The sequence below is a fragment of the Megascapheus bottae genome, chromosome 21 (assembly GCF_031878675.1).
Source record: "Megascapheus bottae isolate mThoBot1 chromosome 21, mThoBot2.hap1, whole genome shotgun sequence".
NCBI lineage: Eukaryota > Metazoa > Chordata > Mammalia > Rodentia > Geomyidae > Megascapheus > Megascapheus bottae.
The window spans coordinates 14463039-14486769 of record NC_143529.1 but is presented as its reverse complement, the minus strand read 5'-3'; the positions used below and the strand labels follow the sequence as shown (position 1 = coordinate 14486769).

General features: G+C 40.8%; 1 protein-coding gene across 3 annotated transcripts in view; it reads right to left on the bottom strand.

Moving 5' to 3' along the window:
* Positions 1-277: 277 nt before the first annotated feature.
* Positions 278-23731, bottom strand: part of Pard3b (par-3 family cell polarity regulator beta) — a 963936-nt gene continuing 940482 nt past the window's right edge. For all 3 annotated transcript variants that reach the window (XM_090354671.1, XM_090354668.1, XM_090354669.1), the window contains one exon: positions 278-2245. In XM_090354671.1, the coding sequence (XP_090210797.1) occupies positions 1888-2245 (358 nt within the window). In that variant the 3' untranslated portion in view covers positions 278-1887. The remainder of the gene's footprint in view (positions 2246-23731) is intronic.

Here is a 23731-nt window from a genome sequence, read left to right as displayed (position 1 = left end):
TGGTTGCTCTCAAGTTTTGCTATTTCTCTGTCTTTCATGTATGCGTTTATTTGGTTAGGCTTTTAGTTTTATTTATTTAATTACTTATTTAATTATATATTTATTTGTTTAGGTTAAAGGTACTAGGTTTAAACTCCATTCTTGTACAGGCTTGACAGATGCTCTTCCACTTGAGTCACACTTCTAGCTACAAGTTTTATATTTTAGATTTTTTTCTTTCCTCCCTCTCTCCCTCCCTTCTTTCCTTCCTCCCTCCCTCCCTCCCTCCCTCCCTTCCTTCCTTCCTTCCTTCCTTCTTTTCTTCCTTCTTTTCTTCCTTCCTTCCTTCCTTGTGCTGGCACTGGTGTTTGAACTCAAGGCCTTTTACTCTTACTTGGCTTTTTTTAAACCTAAGATGGGTGCTATACCATTTGAGTCACACCTCCACTTCTAGATTTTTGGTAGTTAGCTGGAGGTCAGGGTTTCTGCTCAGGCTGGCCTCGAACCTTGATCCTCAGATCTCAGTCTTCTGAGTAGTTAGGATTGCCAGAACTTGGCTAGATGTTTGCTTTTATAGAAATAGCAATGAACCATAGAAGAAATTAGGAGGCAGTTGTTTCTTCGAGGATTAGATTTCAGCTTCTCAAGCCTTTTGCATTTAGAAGTCTTACCCTAACATATGTTAATGAAATGTGGCAGATACAGATTGATTTAATCACATATTTCTTCTCCATTTTCTTCCTTGCCCTTCCTCATCAAACTTCCAAGACAGCATTTTTGTTTTCCAGACTGCTCACACAGGATTGAACACACACAGACACAGACACAGACACAGACACAGACACAGACACACACACACACACCCCATTACCATCACCACCACTACACCAATCATTCACTATCACCTACTGCTGCTAGTGGTCAGTCTCCAGTGGCCATGGTCAGCTCCTGACTGTTCCTGAGTTCAGATGGGTTCTGTTTGGCACTCAGTGTGGAACTTGCACCCTTGGTGCGTTGCTTTCCTGGGTGGCCTGACCAGCAGGCCATCTTTTACTTTTTCTCCCAGGTATATTCTAGCTCTCTCATAGGAGTCCTAAAATAGAGGCCCCAGTTGCAAAAATTAGAGGCAGAAAACTTATGGATAACTCTGAAACAAACTACCTCCCTAAGTGACTGTGTCTGAGATGTGGGCGGGGAAAAGGTTAGGACCCCGGGAATGTCAATTCTCTAATAGCCTTTTACTTGGTCCTTGGACTATATTCTTTCTGGAAGCTCTGATAAGTTCTGCAACTTCTCCCAGAGGAGAAGGGCTCTGTAGCCCTCCTCTGGGTAGGAAACGTTTCAAAGGAGGTCATTAGTCATATTTCCTGTTGCTTTTTTCCTTCCAGGACTCCATTGGTGACCAGTCACTAGCTCCTTTATCCTTCTACTCTGTAGGGCTTCCTGCTCAAGGGAAGGTCCAAGGTTGTCCTTCTAAATGGGCTAGGGTATCAGGAAGAGACCGTCCCTCTAGTGCCAACCTGTGGGATGTGGGATGGATGTCATGGCACAGGTAATCCTAGATAGGGGGGTGTCACATGGGACTTGACCTTTGTTAGTTGCTTATTCAGTTGGCATTGACATTGAACTGAGCAATTATACAAGCCTTTCAAGTATCAGGAATGATCATTTCTATGACTCTGTTCTTCCTCATTCTTCACTATCCAACATCCTACTACCCCTCACTTATTCCCCCTGCCCCCCAACCTTCTTTCTCCTCTCCTGCCCAGATCCAGTCAAGTGTTGCATCTTCAGTGAGAAAACGCTACGGTGTACCGTGGAGAAGGTTAAGCTGGAGAAGGGCGTCAGGGACTCGGTGAAGGTGGCGCTGGGCATCTTCCTTGTGGGACTGATCTTGTCGGTGTTCAGCTATACGGCTGCAGTCATGGGGTTCTTCTGCCGAGGGTCCTGGGAGTGATAGGGGTACTGGTCACTGCTTCCTTGGGGCCCTGCTCTGCCTAATTCCTGATAGGTTGGCACTCTCTGGTGTTGAGGAGGAGAAGGTGGGACATCTTGTCGGAAGGGTCCTTTGTGCAGGGGAGCAGGTGGAGGTGGGTAGTACTGAGGATAGCGGAGCTCTGCCAGCCTCAGGTCTGGGGGCCGGGCATAGCTCCCTGCTTTGGGTGGATGCCCAGGATGAGCCCCTGGGTAGTACGGAAGCTCCCTTTCCTTGTAGAGCCCTCGGCGTGCTGCGGTCAGATAGTCTGCAGGGTCTGCTGGTCCTCCCCTGGAAAGAAAAGCAGAGACTCATGTCAGCAGCTACTGAGCACGCTTTAGCCTTCGGTATAGTTCACTGTGGCAATAAACGAGGCCTGCACAATGGGAAGTAAGCAGAAGTGACATGCATGCCCTTCTGTACTGTCCTTCGTGTGGGCCCACTGGAGTAGCCACCTGAGACAGCAGGTGAAAACCACAGTGCTGAGAAAGGCAGAGCAATGCGAAGGCTAGAGGGGGCCTTGCTATGTGCTACCCCTACCCTTTGAGCCACATCCCACTTCCCCTTTTCTAGAGATTAATTGAAGAGTCTTATAGTCTTTAGTGCCCGGGCTGGCTTTGAACTGCAATCCTCATATCTCAGCATCCTGAGTAGCTAGTATTACAGGCATAAGTCACCATGCCCAGCCTGATGTTTTATTATAGCAGCTGAACTAGCTTCCTCCATTAGGTAGTGAGGTTGGCTCTGTTAAGGCTACAGCCCAGCATACTTGCTCAGCCTTTTGACTCCCCAAAGACTGTTCCAGATATGACATGTGAAATGTAGAGGTTAGCTGAAGCCACACATTCCCCATTGTTCCACTCACTCCTTTCCTAGGTCTAGGAGGGGCACTTTCAGTGTTATATGGTCTTGACCTGTTGTCTTGGCTGTTGTCACACTTACTTCTGTATAGATTAGTATTTCTTTCCTTCCTTAGTTCTCAGAAGAATCGCCCAACCTAGGGCTGGGAATTACCCACCCAGACTCTGATATCACATCGCAAAACCAAGGATTACCACCAGTAGCAGAATGGGAAAACCTAAAACAGCTGTCAGTTGCCTTGTGTAATGGGAAGATATACAGAAAAGGTCCAGGGCAAGAATAAACACTAACAGGAAGCGACCCTGCCTGGATCCTTCTACTGAAGACAACAAGCATCTTCTGATCTGTTTGCCATAACAGAAGCAATCCGTCTCTAGACAATGTGCAGATGACGGCATCTTGTCTAGCCTGGGGTGAAACACATGACTTCTGTTTGCAGCTCTTAAAATCCCATAAACCTTCTGTGCACATATTTACTACCACCATTCACAATCATGGCCCTGGGTCCTTCCACTTTCAACCAATTCCCCTTTTAGGAATTCATTAATTAATTAATTAACTTATTTTTTAAAAGAAAACCAGCAATGATAATAATTAACGAAAAGCTTTCTGATGTCAGAGCATAGACTAATAGAACACTTGAAAGCAATGACAGAGCTGTAAGAACACAGTGCCTGTGGTTAATCAGCTACTGTCAATGAGGGTCAAAATCATTCTGTAATCTGCAGAGTTGGATGTTAAAAAGGCTCTGTCCATTTCCCAAATCAATGACGATTTGACAAGCTCTGGGCACGGGTGCATGTGGAAAACAGCCTGTGAACTCATCCACCCATCCATAAAGATGAACAATAGAACTCTCCCACTACATTTGTGTAGACGCATCTTAATTTGGCTGTGTATAATAATGAAAGATAGATCCTTGAGCTTGGAGTAATTTAGTTAGTGAGAGTTTTCAGATAAAAAAATTAAATTGTTTGCGTACAAGTTATGACAGCATCAGCTGCTATTATTCAGCACAGTTTGCTTTTGCTCTGTTTTAAATTGCCCATGACAAATAGAGCACAAATACATTGCTTATCATCTGTCACTCCAGCCCTGGAAAAGAAAGGACCCAGGTTGCATCGTGTCTTTCCCAGATAATTTCAGTTTTGATTTAGCAAACTTCCAGCACTTATTATACATTGTAGTATAAGAATTTTTAAAGCCTCAACCTCCCCAACCCTTGCACCCACAATCAATTTGGCTTCTTATTTCTATTTGCTCTGGCTTAATGCTGGAGATAACAGAAATACTTCAAAAAATCCTTAACCTGTGCTTTCTCTCGAAACTTAGCAGAAAATATTACTCAGCATGAAGTGAAACATGTGGTTTTCCTGCACTCGTTTTAAACCCTTAGGATAAATCATTGACTTTGCAACATATAAGCATTATCTGCCTTAAAATGAACATACAACCAATGCTCCCTCTGGACTCTTGGAGCAAGAGTGTTTCCTGTTTAAAATGGGAACAGGGAGAGGAAGAATTCCAAGCCTTGGAATTTCAGGGTCCTGTTCTCTCCCTAGAGATTGCTCTCTTTTAAAACAGAACATTATGGAAGACAGGCACATGTTCTTTCTCCCCTTTGTTTTTAATTTCTGGAGAGACAATCCAGATGAAGTGGTGACGAGGCAGAAGCCACGCCAAGTAACTCTACGACATGCACACTGCACACGAGAGACATCAGCTATCCTGTCTTTCACACCTCCACCTCCCACCATGCCATGGAGTTCTTGCTGTAAGGAGAAGAGAGGGAGGGGCAATTCCGTTGAGCAAAGAGGATGATCACAAGGTAACAGCAAGATTATATTTCTGGGAGTTTGCTGACACGTGGCAGAAAGCAAGGGAGGGGGCTGTACTTCATCAAGAAGTGAAGCCCTGGAAATGGCCTTTTTCCTGTAGAACTCATCATAGCAGTTACATCTTTAATTTCTCAGAGAGAAGAAAAACAACGAGTTGGCCTATAAAAACACTATTTATGATTCAAAGAGAGCTAGGAGAATTTTTCTTTCTTTTGGAGGGTGATGTGTTACATCATTTCTTCCAGACATTTTTCTTTTTTGACCAGAATGGTCTTTAACTTTGTATGAATATTATCACATGCTGTTTGCACATGTGCACACCCCCACAAAAATTTAAAAAACAGTATTTTCTTTTTCTTTGTGCTGGTGTTAGGGCTTGAACTCAGGGCCTAGGTGTTGTCCTTTTGTTCTTTCACTCAAGGCTGGCACTCTACCACTTGAGCCACAGTTCCACTTTTACTTTTTCAGTAGTGAATTGCAGTTCAGAGTTCCTGCTTGGACTGGCTTCAAACGGTGATCCTCAGCTCTCAGCTTCCTGAGTAGCTAGGACTATAGATATGAACACCAATGACCAGTTAAAAGAACAATTTTTAAAATGGAAAATAACTCTCCTCATTACAGAACTGGCTAAAGGAAGAAGAGGAAGCTGGCTGTTTTGCTTTGTAAATCACATAGTCTGTTCATTTATGTGAAATTTAGTGTTGTAAGAGAAGCACAAAAACCGATCTATCCGGGACCTATATAGGGCTCGTGATAAGTCATGGATCAATGCTACTTGCTTTGAGCCAACCCTGAGAAATCTAGGGGCAGCTTTCCCAGAAGATTCTGATTAAAACAAGAGCCTAAGCAGCACTGTATCAGTATTTCAAAACCTGTCATTTTCACAAAACCTCAGGAGTCTTATTTGTATGTGTTATCATTTTTTCTTTAAGACTTTCCAATTTAAAATCTCACAGAGAAACCACAGCCGCTCAAGGAATCAGAAACAAGCCTATGTTTATATTCTTTATCACTTTTTTGAGAGAATTGTCATGAAAATATCTATCTTTAAATTTATTTATTTATTTTGCCAGTCCTGGGCTTGAGCTCAGGGCCTGAGCACTGTCCTTGGACTTTCTCAAGTCTAGAGCTCTACCACTTGAGCCTCAGCACCACTTCCGGCTTTTTTCTATGTATGTGGTACCGAGGAATTGAACCCGGGTCTTCATACATGCTAGGCAAGCACTTTAACCACTAGGCCAAACTCTCGGCCCCTCTTTAAATTTTTTTGCTTTTTAAAATTTCTGGGTAGGCTCATTTCTGGAAGCCAGAAGTATTCAAATTTTGCTTGAAATATTCAGATTCTGTCTCAGGCACTTAGTTTTATTACATACATACAGGTAATAATATATGGTAACCATTTGGCCCAGGCATGACAAAGCTCCACATTATTTACATGTGAAGAACAATAGAGATCACCTTTTTCATGAGTTTTTCTTTTTCTCTGCTATCTTGATATGTTCCATTAAGCAAAACAGAGCAAAATGTGCCTATACTGTTAACACAAATCTGAGAAAAGTGGTCAATACTGGGAGGACAAATCTTTGTGGGAGTGAAGGGGCTATTCACATTGGAGTAGAAGAAGGAGTCTGAACAAGTTTAAATTCTCCACCTTTGTATGCTTCTCCTCCGGAATTGCAAGGAACAACTCTTTCCTCTGTGCTCACCATAGGCAGTCATTCTCTTCACATTTGTCTCTCCCCCAGCGTTGTGCATCTACATAGTACACCAGAATGAGCATCTAGAAGGTATGCTGAGTCTCCTGTATCTCGTAATTTCTCCTGGAGTTCAGTGCAGCACTTGGCACTGTGAGCTGATTTTATTCAAGAGTATAGTCACAAACATATGCAGTAATCATAGAGGGTTAGATGTGGATAGGAGGTGGAGGTGGATTAAAGCAGCTCACTAAGAAGCAGGAATTGAAGATGGTTCAAATAACGGACTTAACTTTTTCAGAGGAAGAAGGTAAGGAGAAATGGAAGCTTGAGTCAAGGGTTGGATTGGTTCCAACATGGAAATACTATAAACTTTATTAGGCTAGAGACTATAGGCTTGTTCTGATCCCCAAGAATAAGATTGTACTGTTTTATCTTTGTTATTTTGTAGAGTAGTTGAATCATAGTAGGTGTTCCATAAATTTTAGACTACAATTTAATAGCCTGGCTTACCAATGAGGTCACCCTTACTGGTGTTTAGAAAGTTTAAAGCTATCTTGACTCAAGATGAACTTATAAAACTAGATTTACTAAGGTCAAGTTAGGCTTATTTATTATTTATTTAAGAATCAGTTAAGGATTATTTCTATGATCTTCTGGCACATAAATTTTCTTTGTTTCTGTGGTAAGCATGACAATTTAGGAACATTTTAAGGTGTATGTTTCAGAGTACAGTGTAGTACAGGGTTTAAATAAAGGACAGTGGGGACGCTTCATCATAGTCCTGTGTGATGGCTTTGCTTTCAGGTACTGGACTAGACTGTGGTTGATGAACACACACCAGAGATGGAGGGCATGTCCAGGGCTTCCCAGTCCCTGCACCAACTCACCTTTTCTCCATGAGAATACGCACGGATGGTGGATGACTTTCATATATGCCATACATGCCCAAGAGAAGACTAAACTTCTCCGCCATATGCTTTAACTCAACACCCTTTCCTCTCACTCAAGAAGGGAATTCAGGTGAGTGAGAGCTGCAGTATCTTAAGCTGCAGATCTGAGTCTGCTATAGTTTATCTTTCTAAAATTTGGAACCCTTTGTTCTTCAAATAGCATTGAGAAATCTTTGCAATATAGAGATGATCAGGAAGTACCTAGCTATTTTGAGGTTAGGTTTAAGAACCACAGGTGTATCTCATTCAATGAGCTTTTTTTTTTTTCTTTTTTTGGAGGGGGAGCGGGGCCTGAGGTTTGAACTCTGATCCTGGGTGCTGTCTCAGAGCTTCTTTTGTTCAAGATGAGCACTCTATCACTTGTGTCAGAATGCCACTTCTAGCTTTTTTTTTTTTTTTGTCAGTTGTGGGACTTGATCTCTGTCCCTGAGCAATTCAGTTCAAGGCTACTACCCTATCCCTTGAGCCACAGCACCACTTCTGATTCTCCAGTGGTTAATGAGAGATAAGAGTCTCACCACCAACTGTAGTGCCTGGGTTGGCCTTGAACTGCGATTCTCAGCTCTCAGCCTCCTGAGTAGGTGGGATCACAGGCATGAGCCCGAAGCTTCTACTTATTTTTCTGTGTAGTTTATGGAAATAAGAGTCTCACATACATTCCTGCCAGCTAGTTTAAACTGCGATCCTCAGATTTATTTCAGCCCCCTGAGTAGCTAGGATTACAGGTGTGAGCCAAGAGCACCTGGCTCCAATGAACTTCTTATAGGAAAGGGTAAAGAAAGCTCAAAAGGGGAAATGACCAAGACATGATCAGTGAAGACAGAGAAGGGCTAAGTTTAGTAGGTTAAAAAAATAAGCGGTTCGGTGACAAGTGTTAAAATCAGAGAAATTCTGAGCAAAGGCTAAGAATATCCAGTTTAAACAAAGATGTTGGATTTTCCAGTTATAGAAAACCTCCCAAAAGACAAAACCCCGTTCCTCTTAATTTCTGAGAAATACTGTGTGTGCCATCAGTAGTTAAAACAAAGGCAGGTTTTAAAGTTTCAAGGTAATCTATGAATTTTTTTTTTTGTTTCTTGTTACTAGTTGTGACCAAATTTGGGATTGGAATGAAAGGAAGTAACTCCTCTTAAGCTCACTACAGAGTGTTTAGTAGCTGAGTGGGTGCTGATGAATTTTTTCCCTCTGGCATTTCTAAAATACCGCAAAGCTGTGGGGACTAAAACAGTGCAAAGTAATATGCTCGTAGGCTCTTGAGCAGCTCATGCTATGTGGGAAGAGATGCTTTTAGTCTGTGTTTGGAATTCCTTCAGGGTCAGGTTTGCAGTTACCAAGCCTCCATTGTTGGTCCAGGCATGAAGGTGGTTGGTCAGGATAACCAGAATTTTTTGTAATGCATATCACATAGCTTTGATTTTGACAGAATATTTTTTAGAGAATCATAAAGTATAATGATCATTTGATGGCCTATGTTATAGAAAAGATGATGGGGGGAAAAATCCCACTTTCATCACTTGGATTTCCCATTGCATTATGAGGGGAAGGCCTTTGCTCTCGGCAAAGAACCTGAACAGAATGTAGAACAGTTGCTGCTGGCCCTTGTAAACACCAGAGAGATGTTTACAGAGAAAATAAGAGAGAAACAGTAATAACCAAGTGCCCATAAAACATTGCTAAGGCAGTTTTTAAAAATTATAATTTTGATCACCCCACTTGATTCTTCCTTCCTTTCATGTTTTTCCACAATGACTACAAACACAAGAATTTTGCTCCTAACTAAATGCATGTGCAATGAGTTTCAGCCACTATATAACAACAGTTTGGCAGACACAGTCTGGAAGATGGCCCTTAACAGTGTTTCATCCTGTCAGCTGGTGGGAAATATTCCTTAAAAACTGATCCTGCTAAAACAATTTCCTCTATGAGGGGGTGAGCAGTTTCTGAAGTGTAGTGCCAAGGACAGCGAGAAAGGCCATGCTTTCGCGCCTATGGGAGAAGGAAATTCGTGGAAACCAAAAGATGTCTTGAGTGGCTGCAAAACAATAATGAAATCCATTTGGGTCATTCTTTTATATCAATTACCCTGGGCCTCTGTGGTGTTTTTAAACCACAGGTGTTTTTGTTTGTTTTTAAGAGAATCAATGAAACACACCATCATAAGTTGTTTGGATGCTTAAATCTTATCTGTCTCTCTATTGCAACAGGGGTTCTAGAAGTTTCAGTGTATCTGAATATGGCAGGTTTCATCTGCAAAAGATGGTGGTTCATTTCCAAGGACTTAGAAAGTAAGTGGTAGAGGAGTATAAGTTGCCTGAATTCTAAAAGCTTAACTAGCAATTGCCAGACCCTAAGTTTAATCACACATGCACACAATATCAACGGTATATTTGCAAACAATAACAACACATCATGAATACTTTGAGGCTCCAGCCCTGGAGATGGGCTGGGAACCTTCATTTTTTCCAAAGGATCAAAGGATGCTGATACCCAAAGGGCTGTGGGATTTGTTAAACATGTAGTCTCTTCTAATGGTCCCGCTGGAGGATGACATGATTGACAGAGCTGGCCTACTGGAAATCTAGACTGTCTCTTATTGTCATTACAGCTAGATATATTGGGTCCTACCAAATGTCTTTTTTAACTATGTGTGGCTTCCCACCTTTGGGCTGTAGTTTTATCGTAGGTTTAAATCTCTTTTATTCTGGTCCATTATAAGAGCAGTAATACATTAGGACTCAGGCAAAATTGTGCTTCATGAAGGAATGATTCAAGAAGTGTAGAATTGTGGAGGAGTGGGTGTGAAAACAAAGGACAGTCACATTTCATAATCACCTAGCCAGCTGCCACTAGACCTGAAGTAATTTTGAGCATAATGTACTTACTTTCAAATGATACAGTACCACTTCTAAAGATGGGTGAGTTCAGCTCTCTTATTTATTTTTATTTTTTGTTTGTTCTGTGCTGGTCCTGGGGCTTAAACTCAGGGCCTAGGCACTATCCTTACTGAGAGCTGTTTTGCTCAAGACTAGTGCTCTTCTACTTGAGCTATAGTTCCACTTCTGTCTTTTTTGGATGGATAATTAGAGATAAGAGTCTCATAGATTTTCCTGCCCTGGCTGCCTTTGAACCATGATGCTTAGAATCTAGGATCACCCAGCTGAGCTCAGCCTTCTTTTGTGGGTTGTATGGATATTTATCAGTTTTAGATGATGCTCTCAAATTTAAATTCTGACAACCTAATTGCCAAGAGGTTTTTGTGTGTCCCAATGTGCAAGCTGCCCTAAGTGTTCCTCATTTTTATACCTAATAATCCTCACCTCCTACATTGAAAAGACTTATGTTTATATAATGTATTTCACAAACCTCTAAGATCACCATCTGTCTTAAGACATTGGCATGCTGCTGATAGTTTAATTAAAATAAAGTAGTTGAAAGTCAAACAGGAGCAGAAAGTGAAATGTTGGGCTCACTTTTGGGTATCAAGGGCTTGATATGAGTACCTCCCTGTACTGACTTCATCTCATCTCAATGCAGGCTTCTCTTGGAAGGGATTTCAGTATGTTTTTCTCCATGATGATCTGAGATTTTTGGTACTGGCCCCTTGAGAGGAGGGGATAGGCCTTAAAGGAGGCTTAACCTGGAAGATTAACAGGCTGGGAGTTTGAAATGTGATACCTTGCTCTGGTAGCAATATGGCTGGGTGAATCTGGAGACAATTAAGCTAACAGTCTTCCAGTGCCAACGCTCAGCACCAATGCAGTGGGCCCCTTCCCCAGTGGCCAGTGGGTAAGACGTAGATGCATGTTTGGTACCTCTCTATTAATTTAGATGTGGAATCAGCTAAGCTGTTGTTTCAACCAGGCTCTCCCATCCTGAATCCAGCTCATTATTTCATTATTTGACAGAATGCTCTGGAGCATGAGAGATTCTATACTAATATTATCTTCCCTCCAGTTTTCCTTTTTTTTTCCAGATGAAATGGACTTAAAACACAAAGGTCACTGAACTATATTGTTGGGATGATTTTCTTTTTTTTTTTTATTAAATGTTGGGATGATTTTCTAACAAGTAATACAGGTTATCAAGCAATTTGCAGGTAGATGGCTTATGCTAGACTTCTCAACCCCTCCTTGCCTGGGTTTCTTCATTGTCTGACTGATCTTTGCACAGCTGGTAAAGTCTGGTTATCAATGTTATTACCAAGCTTTTGCTTTCAAATCTTCTTTTATTGAAATTAGGGTACTCTTTGTCATTTCTCCTTCTGCTGTAATATAGCCTGTCAGCCTAACTTCTTCAGGACCCAGCCTGGTCTTTGATGTAGTAAAACAGAGCAGCTAGCAAATCAAAGCTTATAATTTCCCCAAACGGATTGATAGCTTATGAAATGACTGTACCCTCATCATCACTTCTACTTTGTCTCTAGTGCTCTGGTACAGTTTCTTACTGTCCTGTGACTTTATCTTTCATGAACCACCTCTCATGCCCCATCTCCAATCCCTTCAGCAAATGAATTCATAGGTCTCAAGCTTTTACTGTAAGTGAGTTTTTCACATGTTATTTCATCCTACATTCCTTCTCTGATTTGTTGAATCCTTGGGAAATCCCAGGAAAAATGTAAATTCACCCTGTCTTATGTTTGTTTGAGCTCTGCTTTGTTCTTGGCATCAGTGCTGCTGCAGGCACCCACCTAAGACGCTTCTCCACCTCTCCATCCCATGCATTCTGTTTGTGCAGTGGCAACCTCAGTCCTCAAAATCAGCCATGAAACCACAGCTTTAATAATTTAAATAAAAGCTTATCACAGAGGAGCAAATATTTACAAGTATGAATCATCTAATTTAAAGAAATTAATTAAAAGTAAATGCTGAAGTGATTTAAAACTAAAGAGCCATTACCAAATAAAATGTTATTTGCCATGTGTCCCATGCTCACTGAGTTTTGAGCTTCAAAGAGACAGAGGTCTAAGCTCTCTGTCTGCTATTGAATACACCAAGCTTCTAAACCTGCTGAGCTCTGTGGGATCACACTGTCCTGCAGTATAAACCCTGCTCTCAGTGTTTACAGGTCTAGGGGACCTCAAGATATGTCAGTGTAAGCCAGTGGCTCACGCCTGTAATCCCAGTTACTCAGGAAGCTGAGATCTGAGGATCGATGTTCAAAGCCAGCCCAGGCACAAAAGTCCATGAAATTCTTATCTCCAATTAACCACCAGAAAACTGGAAGTGGCATTGTGGCTCAAGTGGTAAAGCGCTAGCCCTGTGCTGAAGAGCTCAGGAATAGTGCCCAGGCCCAGAATTCAAGCCCCATGACTGACAAAAAGAAAGAAATAAAGAAAGGAAAACTCAAGCAGAATGGCCATAGTAAGCCATAGTAAGGGCCTTAGTACTTGTTGAATTTGAAGTCGTACTCTATCATCTTTTTTTTTTTTTTCAGTCCTGGGGCTTGAACTCAGGCCTGAGCACTATCCTTGGACTTTCTCAAGGTTAAAGCTCCACCACTTGAGCCACTGCACCATTTCTGGCTTTTTCTATGTATGTGGTACCAAGGAATTGAACCTGGGTTGAATGCTAGGCAAGCACTCTACTACTAGGCCAAACTTAGAGCCCCCCCCTTCTTTTTAATAAAATAAAATCACATCATCTGCCCAGAGTCCAAGTTGACTGTGTGAAGACTTAGAAAATACAAAGCAAATACTGATGACAGAGTGGCTCAGACTCTATGCTTCTTTTTCTACTTGTTTGTTAACCTTTTTAAAAATTTTTTTATTGCAATTAATAGAAGTGTTGCATTATATTCACCAGATAGAAGGTGCATTACTTCACAAACATTGATACCCTTTCTCATGACATGGTCCCCATTTCTCTATGCATTCTTTCCACATTTATATATGTCAGTTCAGGAAGTCCTCTGACAGGGCTGCAACTCACAGGCCCATTTTACAGACCCACATACCCATACATGCACCCAGGTGTACACAAGCACACAGAGCTCACAGGTTGTTTAAAAATTCTTCAGCTGGTTATGGAGATTTAAAAGTTCACAATCAGTCAGACCCTCTCTCTCAAGAAGGGGACATAAGACTTCCTTAGGCCTGCTCCTGCCTGCCTGCCTGCCTCTCATAATAATATCCACCTTCCCCTCCCCCCAGCCCTTATTTCTATTTAGATTCACAGTCTCTGCCCCAAGTGAATAAATCTCACCATCTAGATTTCAGCACCATTCAGTTTGCATCATCCATCTAAAGGTGTGTATTATTCAAATTTCTTATATTAAAGTCAGTGTCCTGGGAAGTAAACTGAGATTTCTATCACCTTACCCACTTTACTTTTAAATCTTTAGAAATGATTCTCCATCCAGTCTTCAGATAGGAACTCCAGAGATAGAGTCATATCCAGGGAGTTTCAGACAAGTCATTTTACTTTATCAAGTCTTATCTTCAACTTTGCAAAATGAAGGCATTAGAATAAGTGGCCTCTGATGGGTTGCTGGACAGCTGGGGTGGGGGAGGAAGGAGAGTGTCACAATTTCATGAGCCTACAAGGAACCACACAGGCTCCATCTAAAATGACCTCAGCTCACATTGCTGGCTTTCAGCCTGACCCTTGCAAAGGTGCCCCTGGCTCGGCCCCTTCAGTTATCTGTGCCTTAGTTTCTCTATCTGTAAAGTAATATGTGCTTTTCTTCTCGCAAAAGCCAATGAAATGATATGGGTAAAAGCATATTGGTGGAAAGTTGGGATAAAAACGAATCTGAAGTCTTAAATTACTCTTGTGTAATTATGAATGGAAACGTGCCTTGCCTAATGGGATTACTAGATCAGAATTCACGGTCCCCAATGAGGGGTACTAGGCAGATTATTTCTGTAGCCAACAAGGTAATACTGTAGAATTCCCACCCCAGCTTTCTGCAGGTTAATGTAAGAGCTCAGCTAAACTGCAAATGGTGTCCCACTTGTGAAAAGGTAGGCTCGAATTTACCACCTTATTCCATGATTTTATGAGGAACGTATGTAGTCAACTATTATCAGGTTGTTAAGCAATTTGATGAGGTGTGAACTAGCCCTTTAATTGTTTTATTTACAACATATTAGTTCCCAACATCTCACTGGGGGATTCTCTTCTTAGCTGATTAATTTCAGACTGGTTTAGCAAACTACGGTTTGGTAAAACCAGAAGCTGAAAAAGGTTCATCAGAATGTTAGCCTTCTTAAAATCATTTATAAATATGGTATACGATGGGGGCTAAAAAAGTGTCAGCAACCAAAATTTGAACCAAATTTGTTAATCACATTCATCACTGAATTTAAAAAATAATCAGGGAAAATCAATATGGGAAAAATAACTAAGTTTAAGTGTTTTTTCTAGTGACTTTTCAGGTAGAAAGAAATGACGGATGGAGGAGAGTTAGGCATTGGGCACTGAGAATTACTTTCAGAATTCAAATGCTTACCTAAAGAATGAATTATACAACTTGTGGGAAGAGGGGTCAGGAGGGAAAAACTGGAAGAAAAGGAGGAAACAGGGGACACCATTCAAAACGCAATGTACTCATTACCTGACTGCTGTAACTGTAAACCCTCGGTACATCACCTTTTCAATAAAAATTGAAAAAAGAATAATCCTCTTATCTTTCGTCTATAGTTCTAAATCTGGACAAAAGAAACTCTCAGCTGCTTTTCTTTGTACAACTACTGAAAGATAATAATAATAATAACAATAAAAGAGAGTGAAGAATGAAAAATAAAAAGAAATTCAGCATTTTACTGACCCAGAGGGTTACCTTAGCATGGCTAATGATATTGATAAACTAATGAGTTAATAATAATAACAACAATAAGAGAGTGCAGATTGAAAAATAAAAAGAAATTCAGTATTTTACTGACCCAGAAGGCCACCTTAGCATGGCTAATGATAGTGATAAACTAATTCCAAAGTATCATTGAGCATCTTAAACAGGTAGGAGTACCAATATCTACCCCAGAGATCAGACTGCCATCCTGAGAGGAGACAGAAAGAGCTAAGAAGCAAAAGATGGTATGTGAGTCCACTCACTGATAAGGAAGAAAGTCATGGGTCTGATGGGGAGGGGCATTCAGAGAGAAGGCAAATATGGGGATAATGACCCTGTAGGAAAGGAATTAAAAAAACAAACTGATACTTGGGGGAGAGCTCGAAGACCAAGAGAGGTATTCTTGCCAAGGTGCATCTATCTGTCCCAGATACCAGTTAATCTTCATCTTTTATTTCTGAATCAGAAATGTGAGAAAATCATGCCATGATTGGTTAAATTTATATGGTACAATGGCTACAATCATGGAAATTCTTTTGCATAATGCACATGTGATACTTGCTTTGGAAAAGTTCTGCTCCTATGCAATCACTCACCACTTTAATTATCTGTTTTTCTGTGTGTCTCCAATGAACTGTGGGCTTCATGAGCACAAGGACTGCCACTGTGCACTGGCTACCCACAAACTATCTAGTCATAGATATTGTCTGGAGGTTCCTGTTATGGAAGCAAGGCTCACTGGGTTCCAGTCTCACTTTCTCCACCACAACCTGCTGGGTGCCTAGTGATGAAGCTCTTACCAAAGATACAAGCTCCAGTGGAGGAGACATTTTTTAATGTTCTGCTCAGCTGCTCTGGCGTAAGTAAGAGCATTTGGCTCAGAGTCAAGGCACCTAGGTTCAAGTCCTGACCCTGACACTTGGCTGTGGGTGAGACATTTCCTTATGTTCATTTTCTTTAAGATAGGGATAGTAATGCTATGCTCGAGTTGTTGGGAGATCAAATTAGAAAAAAATGCATAGAAAATGACTATGTAACTAACCAAGTCCTATTCAATTACAAGACATTATTGGTATTGTCAGAATTGTCCCTTCACTTTTAAAGACCCTAAGTTCTGTCCAACCTTTTAAACTAGTACTAGCACTGAGGTCTTACCCTGGAGCACTGATGACTGTGGTGTGTTGCCTTTATTTGCTGATGGATCTGTCAAATATCAAAACAAACTTTGTCTTATAAATACTTTTCTCAGCCTGTGCCCCTCTTTGCCATTTGGGACCTTGGATTTCTGTCCAAACCAGATGGACTTTCCATTCTCACATGATCTGAACCACCAGACTTCTTTTTTTTTTTTTAGTATCTTCTCTCTTTGTGACCTTTCTTGGCCCCTGTTCCTTCCACATCTGTGTTATGGTCTGAAGCTACCTCAAACTGGACAATCCTGTCTATCTACATAGAATCTTCTTCGAAAAACAAGAGGCAAAACAGCAAGAGATGAGGAATAGTTCTGGGTTTTCACTTAGTGAACGTTTGACTGTGTCAGTTTGCTCATCTTCTGGGATAGTCTTAGTTTTCTCAGCTATACATGTGAGATAGTAAGGTTATCTGTATTTATTGAGCTAGGAGCATGAAATGAGAATGCGAGTAAGCACTGAGTAGAATGCCTGGATATGCTAAGTGATTGGTAACAGTGGCTATTATTATTATTATTATTCCTGATTCAACTTTTTATTTAGTTATTCCTGGTTCCACAACTTCTCATGTGCTTTTTTCAGTCTTACAAATATTCTCATATGCTCAGAGATCTTTATCTTCTTCAAAAATCTGTTTCCTCCAGATGGATATGAGGCAAGTTATCACCACTCTCACAAAATTTATGGATTATGTAAATGTAAAACTGAATATAAAATATACTAACATGTATACTCTAAACAGTTGCTCCCCCCTTCCCCTTGCTCTGCTTGTATTTTATATTTCTAATTGTCATCTAGGTGTGGGGCCACATTGATGTTACCTCTTTGAGAATTCCTGGGCACTTGAATCTGTGATTATTCAAGTTCCCCAAAACAAACAAGATCATATGTGCAGCCATAACGTGAGTTATAGATGTATGCATCCAAACCCAAAGGAAGCTGGGTAGCAGCCAATAAAGCCATTAGGCCTGGTCTCAGAAGAGACATAATATTCTCTGCCTTTCTTATCTTTTTTCTTCCCACATAGGATTATGTGGATGGATAAAATGCTGGACTGTGTTCACTAGATGAAGCATTTTTAAAGTCTGTCTGTTAAATACCATCCCACCTGGAAAGCAAGGATGGGTTTATACATTGGTCTGACAGCTAATGGGGACAGGCTTTTGGTACCCATGCTCTTGTGTGAACAAGACCTCCTGTTTTTCTCCTCCATCCTTGATTCTATCTTTGCTTCTTTTCTTGTGATCAGAGTGGGGATGGTAGAAAGCTGCTGTTTTTGCATTCCTAATAGCCATCTTACTTTGTTCTGATGATAGCTTTCTGTTCTTCGGAGATTCATTCTTGCTGACTCTTGGTTCAAGTTGAGTCTCACCACCCCAGATTCAAGATCTGGATGTGATACAGATCTGATCAAGACATTCTACTCCCTTAGGCATGGTGGATTATTTTAATGATTCAATACCCAATCCAGTAAAATCAATCTGAAGCAATTCTAGGTCTTGAGAGTCCTTATTCTGTGGAGTGGCTCAGAAGGGAAACAATAAGGCTGGTGTTACATGGAAAAGCTGGCTTGTGATTAGAGCTGATACTGACAAAACAGCCAAGACATGTAGAGAAGGCAGCCAAATATAATGGCCAGTAGGCCTTTTCTAAGCTCCTGAGTTGCCCGAAGACTAAGCCTGTTTTTCGATGCTTGCCTAAGTTTACTTTTTTTCACCCATAGATTTCTTTCTGTATTGGATGTATATTAACAACAAAATGGTGAGACAAAGGATGAAGAGTGAGCCAATGCAACAGCGATACTCACAGGACACTATGTTGGACACGGACTTTACAACGTGGGGGGAAGGAGGCGGGGAGGAGTGAAATGGGAGAAAAACAAGGGAGGGATAACAGTGTTCTACAAGAAATGTACTCATTATCTTATATATGTAACTGTAATCCCTCGGCAGTAAAATTAAATAAAAAACAAATTTCTGAATAATACTTTCCAATTGTTAGTAGACAGAGAAGAATATCTATTGGTATGTATACAAGTGTTGTAGGGTGAATACATAGAAGAGAAAAGCTCCATGGTAGCTCATATTATCTTAGCATGGACACTTCCCAACATCTTCAGGACAGAGAAAATGAAGAGCAAGAAGTATAGAATAATTCTCTGTCAGTGTGATGTAGATGGTCTTGGGGAGAAAAAGAAAAAAAAATCCCTGGAGCACAGGAGGAGTATTTTTTGGTTCAGATGCCTATGTCTACAACTAACTTTCCTCATTAGTACATCTATAATTGGATAGTCCCAACCTCTAGTCCTATAGCACTTCTCCAGTGGTGACAACAATGTAAGTATGTAAAATGATGTCTATGCAAGTAGAAGTTTGCAATAAGATGTCTAAATACAAAATGTGTCATGAGAGCTCCTGCTCACTCAGATCTGGGTAAATAAATAAGGAAGCGATGACAATGAACTTCCACCCTTTACCTACCTCTTCAGCCTGCTGTTTTCCTCCCAGCCACAGAAACATGCAACCTTAATCAGTTCCTTGTCTCCATCTGCCTCTCTGTTTCTGTTCATCATCTGAAATGGGCCTGGATCTAGAGTTGCTGTGGGAACGGTGGTCTGGGGAGCCTGACTTTTGTAGATCCTAATCTCATTCTGTGGCATACTGATTTTATAAAAAGAGTAATAAAGCTCATGATGTTTATTTGAATGGCAAACAGACTATTCTATGGCCACCATGGAAATAGTTTTTGAACAGTATGAAGTGGGAAGCTAGCTTACTTGGGAATTCTGTGCGTGTGTGTGTGTGTGTGTGTGTGTGTGTGTGTGTGTGTGTGCTGGAACTTGAACTTAAGGCATTTTGGGGAAAGCTTTCTAGCACTTGAGTCACTCCTCAGTTCTCCTGCTTTTATTTTTTTTCAAATAGGGTCTACATTCTTGCCCAAGCTTGCCTAAAACTATGATCTTCCTATCTTTTCTTCCCAAGAGACTGGAATTAGTGTGTCACAACACACGGCTCTCTTGTCCTGTGAGTCTATGAAAGTCTGGGCTATCTAGGGATCTCAGAGAGCTGGGACTGTCCAGTGAACAGTTACAGCCACAGCAATGGAGGTTTTCCAAAGAACTCTGCCCCTGGGCTAGTATAGCCCAGACAAATGTGGACCACTCTTGGCTCTTTTTTAGTTTTTAATAAATTAGAGGGATAACTTATATATAATAGATGTATTCAGCTTACAGGTGCAGCCCCATGAAACTAAATGTGCACGTCTGAACTCCCACTAGAATTAAGAACAAGGGTGAGTCTAAATTCTCCTTTATTCACTGGCCTTTTTTCTTTGCCAACCTCTAAAACTGCCATTCTCTATTTCTATAGAAGACATATACAACAAAACAAGACAAAACACTGCTCACTTGAAAAAATATATCATTACTTCTTTGGAGAAACTCCAATCATTCATGTTCGATAGAAATTGCTGAATGTATTTTTAAAAAACTCAGGCTCTGGATGCATAACAAAAATGGGAAATTTGAGCTCTGGAAAGAATTCTCAGATACATACAAACTATTAAAAATTGAAACTTGGAAAATACTCCATGTTGTCTCAGTCACAATTATTGTATTGCTTTATGCATTTTTCTTAGAGGAGGCTTTTTTTTAATGAAAAAACTCCCATAAAGTACCAAAAGAAGAATTTGTTTTTAGGGAAAGAATTTTCATAGTTTAATTAGAAAGTCTACAAAACTTAATAAAAACAGAAACAAGATGATTGGGACCGAGTGGGGGGAGGAAACCTGGGAGAAAAACATGGGAAGGGGTATCAATGTTCAAGAAGTAATGTACCGGACCGGGAGTTTGGCCTAGTGGTAGAGTGCTTGCCTAGCATGCACGAAGACCCGGGTTCGATTCCTCGGTACCACATACATAGAAAAAAGCCGGAAGTGGTGCTGAGGCTCAAGTGGTAGAGCTCTACCCCTGAGAAAGTCCAAGGACACTGCTCAGGCACTGAGCTCAAGCCCAAGACTGGCAAAAAAAAAAAAAGAAGAAGTAATGTACCCATTACCTGATGAATGTAACTGTAAACTGTCACAACACACTGACAATAAAATACAATTAAAAAAAAACCCAGAATGTCTGCTTAAATTCAGTATGATTCAAAGGCAAGAACTGTCAATTCAGACACATCTTCAAAGTGAAGAGACCTGAAAATTCCAGGGTCTCTGGAATGCTTCCTATGTACTCAGTACATAGTAGTGACAAGACAAACTGGCCTTCTAGGCCTTGGCCTTAGTAAAACTATCATGTCTGCTTTCTCTATCATAAACTAGAATCCCATTGTCATGTGGTTCTGTTGTTCTCTGTAAAGCAGAGTGCCTGGCTATAAACTGGGAAGAAAAAGAGAGATCAAAAGTAACTCCAAAACAATTTTCCATTTGATGAAGATGAGTGATGCTCTGTATTTACTCACCATTTATTAGCATAGGGTTCACAGTATAAGATTTAAAAAAAATCCAAATTAAATGAAAAGCAATCAAAACCAAGACAGTGCTTGACTTAAAAATGAAGTCTCCCAGAGTGACTCTACCTACATAAAGAAAGAAAAATCGGAGTAATGCTTACACCATAAGGTGCCAGAAAGATATTTGTTACATGCTGGGGATATGGAGAAGAGAACACACTGTGTCTGATGGCCACAGTATGACTAATCAGAACAGTGAGGAGTGGTTGCTACCTACAGACGCAGATAATTCAACAGTTAAGACAGTCAGCCACCAAACGAAAGTCTGATACATACTAGTGTTTGTCATGGTCATTAGAAGTGCGAAGAATAGATTTTTAAAAAATCTTTCCTATTTAAGTAGCTTCTTCATGAAAATGATTAAGGAATAAAACCAAATTTATACAACAAATATAGTTTATGGAATACACATTCATTTCTTGACCAGTTGTTTCTGTGATGGAAAAAATTATCTCGAGACTCATTCAAACAACTTGCTTGGCCTTTTGAGATCTATGCTTTCTATATTATATTAAAGACTAGACCCTATGGGTGCTTGATAGTCAGATAGGTCTTTCAGGTTAACTGCGGCTGTTAATGAGGCCTCTAAGGCATACTTTTGGGTGTCCTTGAGACCTAAGGATGGAAATAGATGCATTTTTGCTATTCTTTTTTTATTTTTGGTCATTTGTGGGGCTTGAACTGTGGGCCTGGGAGCTGTCCCTGAGCTTTACCCCTTGAGCCATAGTTCCACTTCCATTTTTTTTTTTGCCAGTCCTGGGCTTGAGCTCAGGGCCTGAGCACTGTCCTTGGACTTTCTCAAGGCTAGAGCTCTACCACTTGAGCCTCAGCACCACTTCTGGCTTTTTATCTATGTATGTGGTACCGAGGAATCGAACCCGGGTCTTCATGCATGCTAGGCAAGCACTTTAACCACTAGGCCAAACTCCCGGCCCCACTTCCATTTTTTCTTATGGTTAATTGGAGATAAGAGTCTCATGGACTTTAGTACCCAGGCTTTGGACTGCGATCCTCCGATCTCAGTCTCCTAAGTAGCTAGGATTACAGTTGTAAGCCACCTCGCCTGGCTCATTTTGCTATTCTTTATTCTCTGTTGTTTTTTTTTTGAAGCAAGGTTCAATGAATTTTAGACAAAGCTTTACTATTGATTTGGTAGCAACATTTATAACTTGTATCTAGATGTGGTGATGTACACTTGTAATCTGAGTCACTTGAAAAGTAGAGGTAAGAGGATCATCCCTAGAGGTTGGCTGCAGCAAAAGGAGGAGGCCCTATCTGCAAGACAAAGTAGAAGTAGAAACAGGATGGTAGCTTGGCTCAATTGGAAGAGGACCTGCCTTGCATTCATGAAGCCCCGAGTTCAAACCTAAAGGAAGACAAAATTATTTACATCTTGTGAATTTCCCTTTAACAGTAAGAGAGTACAGGGACATCTGGCCCAGATTTAACATTTGCAACTGCCTTATGACTCCTTTTCCAGGGTTAACTTGCTCCAATAACTAGGCATGAAATACTAGGCAGTGGGTCAAGTAGAGGAAAATAGTGGCTTTAAATTTATAAAATTTTGAAAATCCAAATCATTTTAATCTTATGCCAAACCCCTAAAGAAATTACATGTATTTTATGTATACCTCAAGGCGATGTACAAGGAAGGTTCATAATAGAAAACAGAACAGTTTCCATTCCACTTTAAAATTGAGGAGGGAAGAACCACGAGGGATAAAATATCTGTAATCTCTCACCCACAGAACCCTTCTTGGATATTAGGTGACAGGAAAGAAAGTCATAATAGAATAATAGCCTTCCACATAAAAGAATTATGGTAAGTTGATGTTAGGTTGAGCTGCAGTCCAGTCAAAATGAAAGAAGTTCCGAGTCAAGCCTGTCATGGAGTTTTAAAAAGAGGACAATCAATATGTGTTTTCAGACTGTCTTCCTCATATTCAGCCTGCGGTAACTTGAACTGAAAATTGGCTTTTTATGGAGATTTATTACAATAGTGTTGCCACTCAAGAACAGGCAGCTATCAACATAAATAAAGGGCAGACATAAAAGTATGTGAAGACCCAAGACAGAGGGAGAATTTGTCAAGGTGGGTAAATCATACACTTATGTTGCAAATAAATACACACTGCTAAAAGCAATCACTCATTAGTAGAAAATCTTTTTTTTTCTTTCTCTCTCTTTTTTGTCTGCCTTGGAAAAATCTCATGCTGCTTATGGCTTGAATTTCTTAACATTATCCAAGAATTCCTACCCTTACTGGAACTCAGAAACCAATGTCCTGACCATAGATTATATCTGTCCTATTGAAGGAAGGATTTCCATGATCACCAAACGTGCTGTGGCTTGAGGCTTCAGCCACGTGATCAGCCGTGCTGAGTAGGCTTTGTTTCTTCAGGAGACCACAGAGCTCCTGAAATCCAGTTCAAAGCCCTTCCTGAAAGAAGAGAGGGAGAAGCATCTGATCCCCATTCTCCACACTCAGCCTCAAAATCCAGAAGGCAGGGCCCAAGCGTCTGCCCGCATTTCCTTTGGACAAGGATCTGTGTAATGAGTGCATTTCTATGTCCAGCCTTGTTGTTTCAGCTGTTTGGAGGGCTGGAGATATTCATTCCTTGGGCCTGGGGATGATGACCTCCACAACAGCTCCCGGCTAACCAGCCGAGCCTTTCTCTAAGGGCTCCACATTTTAAATAAAAGCTTGTGATTCTTCCTGGCCTTCACAGCCTGGCGAAATGATTCATTAGTTTGGATTAACCCTTCAAAAATGACTACCAAAGGATCAATGGGGATTCTCTCTCTCTCTCTCTCTCTCTCTCTCTCTCTCTCTCTCTCACACACACACACACACACACACACACACACACACACACACACACCATCACTTCTAGCAATTACAGTCAGCCTCAGCAGGGCAGACTCCACATCCAGGCTATTTA